The following is a 6,743-nucleotide window of genomic DNA, read 5'->3' as shown; positions in this document are numbered from 1 at the left end:
GAGCTAGTAACCCTAAAGTAACTATGTTATCGGTCTAATCCGGCGTGATGTCCAAGTATCCACTTTGTTAGATTTTGCATTTCATTTCAAATTGATAACTAGATGATATCGTAACTTATTGTTCCTTAATTGATTTCCTATTTTGAGTTTCAAGATGATAACTTAGAGAAATCATGCTTTATGGGTTATATTGGAAGTTCCAATGTTAGTTAAATTGCATGATATTATGATTTGTGTTTTGATGTTCAAATGTAGCTTAGGAATGATCCTCTAGATTCATTTAGAACATAGGCCTTAGGTGGCATGATCCACTTTAGTTGTTTTCGTGTTTTAGATTTCAAGTTGAGGACTTTGAGAATCTATATCTAGTGGCTTTGTATAACATGTTTCTATGTTGTTAAAATTGCATGAATGATATGATTTATACTAGAAATGATCTAAGGTAGCCTAGGATATTCCCTGAGTCTCATCTTGACATAGATGTTAGGTAGCATGAACCCCTTTAACATGTTTCACCTTAAGGTGATAAAATTATAAAATACTAGGTCGATGCATGCTCATTTCCTACGAGTAGCTTTATGTTACTCACCCATGTAGTGGGGACATTTTTCAGGTACAGGAATCAAAGTTGAGATTCTTATCATGCTTGGATGATTTACGGACTTGAAGACTTCCATTCTTGTAAAGGTTAGCTTGAAACGTCATTTGTAGCCTTATGTGTCAAATGTGTATATTTGATTCTAAATTTATAATATGTGCCTAAGCACAGTTTTTGATTCTCATTTTATGTATATGATATGAGGCCAAGGGCCAAACCATATTTGAAATTCATATATATTCATAAATGTTGAAATTGCCTTAATGAGAATATTATGAAAACCATGTGTTTTAATATGTCATTTATGCGCCGGAGTATGCATTGTGTAAGAAATTCATTATTTAGCATTCATTTACCATGTATGAGGTGTGGCCAAGGGCCAAACACCATTTTGTTTCCACTTTTGTATTCTTGTTTCACATATTGCATTTTTAGACTAAAATAGTAAAATCCGAGCCTTTAAGTGTTTATTTTCAAATCGGGCGGCGTAAAGTGTGTTCTGACACATCCACTAGGGTTCATTTATTATGCATGAAGTGTGGCTGAGGGCCAAATGGTCATTTGAAATCATTTGTTAATTTTGGATTTCAAATTTTCCATTTCAAGTTCATTTTTGCCTTTTTGGCCGTTGGGAGGTCGGATTTTGACTCGACCATTTCCGGGAGCCGCGGACCATTCCCATGCACTCAAAATCACCATTTATGTTTGCATGCATGATCGTTTTCCTGAAAAACCCTCTCGTTTGTGTTTTGAGCTTTCTACAGACTCATTTCACATTTTTGTTGCAAAAACCGGTTTAAGGGCATTTTGGGGTTTTCTTTCGGGAATTAAATTACGGTCTTCACATGGTCACTTAGAAAATGTGATTTTAGGGGGGTTTATTCTTCGTGTGTTTCCAGAAAATGTCGTCTTGGTACCAAAAATCCTCGTGAAGTTTCAGCTTCCAGTTTGCATTTTAGCAGCTTTTTGCCCCTCTTGACCAGTTCTGATCTAGGGGCATTTTGGGGATTTTGCAACGAGTTTTTTCGTTTCTTTCCACCATGTCGGGTAGAAAACTCGATTTTAGGGGGGGTTTCTTCTTCGTGTTTTTCTAGAAAAATTCGTTTAGGCCTCTGTTTCAAGCCTCAGTTCTGGAAACTCCCATTTTTTTTCTTGTTATCAGCATGTGCATGCCCTTGGGCGCCGGTGGGCTCGCGCATAGGCGCCGGGCGCGCCATGGCCTTCGTCGGGCCGCCGCGACGTTTCAACTTCAAACCCTTGTTTCTCTCTCGTTCGGACTCCAAATCGAGTGAATTTTTTTTGAACTTGACTAATTTTTTGCTGTCTTTCCAATGGTGTGCTCAATTGCACCCGAATCTTCCTAGATAATTACCAGTTTACCCTTTTGCCTTAAGTGCTCGCTTTTCTTCGTCATGCCGTTTCTCCTTCGTCCGGACTTTGAATCATGCGATTCTTGAGTCCATCTTGATTAGTTTTTTGTTGTCTTTCTAGTGGTGTGCTCGGTGGCACCTGAGTCCACAGTTTTCAGAAATGACTATTTTGTCCCTGGGGGCTTATTTATCATATTTTTGATCTTTTGCTTTCGCATCAATTCTCATTGAGTTCCACAACCTCATGGAAGGTTACTTTGACTTCTTAGAGTCTTGTTTTCTGTTTTTGCTTCCGCATTCAGATCCGTTATCGGGTCAATCTTCGGTTCATCATAAGACGCACTAACTTGAAAAACCAAGGTCGTCACAAATTTCATTAAGGGTTTGAGAAACTAAATGGGTCACTGAATTTTTTTTTTTTTTCTGACAATGAAAATGGGTCTCTGTTTCAGGTACTAGTTTTTAGAGAGAGAGTTTACTAGAGAGATAAAGATAGTTTCGATGGAGAAGATGGGTTCACCGGTGGTTGCAGAATGTTCACCGGAAAGATAGGTTCATCGTCGATCTGTTAGAGAGAGAAAGAGAGGAGGGAGAAAGAAGGGGGATCTGGTTCAACAAGGGGGGGGGGGGAGATGAGGAAGCTGGGGATGATTAGGAAAGCGCCCGTAACTTGGACATCTACGTTGATTAGGAGAGGGCCGGCAGCCTGGACTTCGGTGACGAAGAAATGAAAAATTGGCACATTGGATAGCCATGTATAAGGAGTCGAACAGTAGCTAACTTTACTTTTGGACACTTGTATTTAATTGATTGGACAACGTCACCAAGTTGTCCAGTAACGTATGAGGAATCGGTAGGTGTTGGGTGAACAGTGATCGGGCATTGTAGTACGGCTCAAAAGTAAAATGTCAGAGTAACAAGTCAAACCCAATATAATTCTAACTTTAATTTTGGATACTTGTCAGCAAGTTGGATGAAGTGGTTGGATAGAAGCATTGTCCATTGAAATAAGCTAAATTTATATGTAAGCATGTACGTGCACTTGATCTCCCAAAGTGAGGACAAATTTATTGACATATCATATACTCATGTATATATATATATATATATATATATATATATATCTCGTTTGAAGATAAAGTTAACATGACAACGACATATGGGGATAAAATTTCCATGACATAAAAAACTTGGATATATGTATGGAGACTAGATTCTTTAGGAATTGGGATTAGAATGGCTTCATCATTTGGAAATTTTAACATGTATGTTGGTGTACTAAGTTGAATTACCAATATCAACTATTTTAAATGTCTAGTGATTTAAGTTCTATCAAAAGAATAACCTACCAACTCACAAACATGAAAGATAGAGATGAATCGCCAAATTTTTTAGCACATATTCGCATAAATTAATTCACAAACATGGACACCCAAAAAAATTTTGAGTATAGAAGATGGAATAGCTCCAAATTGGCGGTCTTAAAGTAAGATTGCAATTGATTTGATTCGACCTGGCCGAGTACTAACTATTCGAGTTCAAGCTCAACTTGAGTCCACATACTATTATTGTTAATAACCTACCAAATTCGAGCTCAGATATTTTTTGGGCCAATTTTGAGGTTAGATCACGTGTTGAAAAGGATTTGATAGTGCTAAATCACGAGTTGAAAAGGATTTGATAGTGATGATCTCTAAAAAATATTGTTGCATTTGGAGCCATGAAATAGACACCTTAAAAATGAAGATTAATTTAGTTTAAGCTTTAACCTATAGAGTAAGATATTCTAACTGAGTCAAGGTTGTTAAAATTGAAATTTTACGTAAAATCGTTTTGGGCTCCGTAGGATTTTACCAAATTGTGAAAAAAATAATTAAAACTAACTTGTTAAACAATAAAATCTGTAAAATAAAAAAAAAAAAAAAAAAAAAGACCAAAACACATAATATTATAGATTCATGAGAAACCAACCCAAAACAAAAGAACCAGCCCAAAAATAAAGGCCAAAAAAGTTAGGAATTTAATTTTTTAGGTGTTATCCTACGTCATCCATGATTTGATGGAATGACAAATATTTAAGGATTTAGTTGGAGTGATATTTTTTCTTTATTCACATAGTAAAAAGTTAGGAATTTAATTTTTTTAATAGCGCAACAGAACAAACACGTGGATTGAATTTGTTACTCATCTGTCAAATAAATAAACAAAAAGAAGACAATCAGAAAATGACTTATTGGTGTACTCTGGCTTCAAAATCATTTATACTAATGAATACTTTTACAATAATATAAAATATTTCACCAAAATTATAAAAAGGTGGGCTGTCTGTGGATCCGATCTGCTCTGAGCCTTTGCCGCCACCTCTGCTAGGGTTTTATTTGTAGTTTGTAACTTTATATATAATACTAAAAGTCTATACTTTTATATTTTATAGGATAAATATTTAACTTTGTATATTATATTTGGGACAGGCCTATAAGTATTTAAAAAGACACTTTGTTCTAAGTAGCCCAAAACAAAAGGATCCAACCCAAAAATAAAGACCCAAACAATCAATTTTGTAGAATCAATAAAATCGTTTAGAATCGTACGATTTTACACCGAATGGATGATTCTATACTGATTTTACCGATTGTACTCTCAATTTTATCAGGTGAATGATTTTGTTAAGATTTGTACCGATTTTAGATTTTAAATTTTACGACTCAAAATTAGAATTTTGACAAATAAGTGTCATCAGTTAATTTGATAAAAGAGAACTTCTCCACGAGACCTCACCTAACTTCTTAAATGGATTGGGTAGGACGATTCGGTAGGGGTCCCAGCGAAAAGGGAGGAATGACTCACGGCTTTCAATACCATCATGTATTTGATTCTTTTTACTTAATATATTCTACAATATCCAACAGGATGAAGAAAAGCAATTCCGGGCAGTCCCTGCTTATATACCTGTTATTGGCCTTAATTCACAAAACTACACTCTAGTCTTAGCAAGAACTCTTCCATGGATGACCAAAATGGTCTCAAAGAAGCCCAAGTAGTTGTAGTAATGGTCCCTCTTCCAGCACAAGGCCATCTCAACCAGCTCCTCCAACTCTCCCGACTCATCTCCTCCTATGACATACCGGTCCACTATGCCTGCACCACCACCCACATCCGCCAAGCCAAGCTTCGCGTCCCTGGTTGGAACCCTCTCGACATCACCAACATCCATTTCCATGAGTTGTCAACCCCTACTTTTATATCTCCTCCTCCCAACCCCAATGCCTCCATTCAATTTCCCTCCCATCTCCAACCACTATTTGAAGCCTTAACACAGTTTCGCCAACCCACTGCCGCCATTTTTCACGCGCTCTCCTCCACTGCAAAACGAGTTATCATCATTCATGACAACATGATGTCTTCTGTTGTTCAGGATGTCACTTGTATCCCAAACGCTGAGTCCTACATGTTCCATAGTTCCTCGGCTTTCGCTAATTTCATCTACTTCTGGGAAATAATGGGAAAACCCTTCCCACTTGATGCCAAAATACTCCAAGACCTTCCCTCCCAGGAAGGCTGTTTAACTCCAGAGTTCGTGGAATTTATTCACACCCAAATTAATTGCTGGAACTTCAGCTCTGGTAATCTATACAACTCATGCAAGGCAATAGAAGGAGAAGGTGTATTTATTGATTTACTTGCAAGAGAAGGGATTACCCAAAACATGAAGGAATGGGCTATTGGACCATTCAATCCGGTAGAAGTATGTGATGAAAAGAAGCCAAGTGATCAACGCCACAAATGCTTGGAATGGCTGGACAAACAGGTCCCAAACTCGGTGATATTTGTTTCTTTTGGGACGCCAACTTCATTGAGTGATGAACAAATCAAAGAGCTCGCGATTGGACTGGAACGAAGTGAGCAGAAGTTTATTTGGGTATTGAGGGATGCGGATAAAGGAGATGTGTTTGTGGGAGAAACAAGAAGAGCTCAACTGCCAAAAGGGTTTGAAGAAAGAGTGGCAGGAAAGGGAATGGTGGTGAGAGATTGGGCACCACAATTGCAAATTCTCCGACACGAATCCACAGGAGGGTTCATGAGTCACTGTGGTTGGAATTCATGCATGGAGAGCATTAGTATGGGGGTGCCAATTGCGGCATGGCCTATGCATTCAGACCAGCCGATGAACACTATGCTCGTAACAAAGTTACTCGAGGTTGGCCTAGTGGTCAAGGATTGGGCACGCCGCGAGGAGTTGGTAAGCTCATCAACGGTTGAAACAGCTGTGAAAAGATTGATGGCATCGAAGGAAGGAGATGATATGAGGAAGAGGGTGGTGGAAATGAGTGGCGTTGTCAAGCGGTCGGTGGAGGAAGGTGGTGTGTCACGCATGGAGTTGGATTCTTTCATTGCTCATATCACCAGATCATAGCTAAGTTTGATAATTTGTCAAGAAAATCATGATTGCAAAACTTAGTTGATGAATGAAATAATGTTATAGTAGTAGTTTCTAGTGGAGACATTAGCAAATTGTAGTAGTCTACAGCTTAAGTGCTCATCAAAGTTATTTAGTTCCGAGTGTTTTTTTTCTTTTTATTCGGCAAGTCTCTTTTTCTTCGTGTTCCATCATGTTAATTCACAAGACCAACACAACATTTTAAATATATTACAACATAACAAGGAAAGGAAAAAAAACCAAAACACAAAACAGCTTTTCAAAAAGCTGAATGCACATGCACTTGATCTCCCAAAGTTGGGACAAATTTATTGACATATATGGATGGAGACTAGAT

General features: G+C 37.8%; 1 protein-coding gene across 1 annotated transcript; it reads left to right on the top strand.

The window, feature by feature from the left end:
* The first annotated feature begins 4,956 nt into the window (after window positions 1-4,956).
* Window positions 4,957-6,521, top strand: LOC132295476 (zeatin O-glucosyltransferase-like). The gene has a single exon (XM_059793757.1). The coding sequence runs from the start codon at window positions 4,973-4,975 to the stop codon at window positions 6,380-6,382; it is 1,410 nt and encodes a 469-aa protein (XP_059649740.1). The 5' UTR covers window positions 4,957-4,972; the 3' UTR covers window positions 6,383-6,521.
* The last annotated feature ends 222 nt before the right edge of the window (window positions 6,522-6,743 follow it).

Source organism: Cornus florida, unplaced genomic scaffold, assembly GCF_030987335.1.
Source record: "Cornus florida cultivar Cherokee Brave unplaced genomic scaffold, ASM3098733v1 CherokeeBrave_3.0.0_Hap2_Chr02, whole genome shotgun sequence".
NCBI classification, from domain to species: Eukaryota; Viridiplantae; Streptophyta; class Magnoliopsida; order Cornales; family Cornaceae; genus Cornus; species Cornus florida.
The sequence above is the reverse complement of the archived record's forward strand: the minus strand, read 5'-3'. Positions and strand labels throughout refer to the sequence as shown.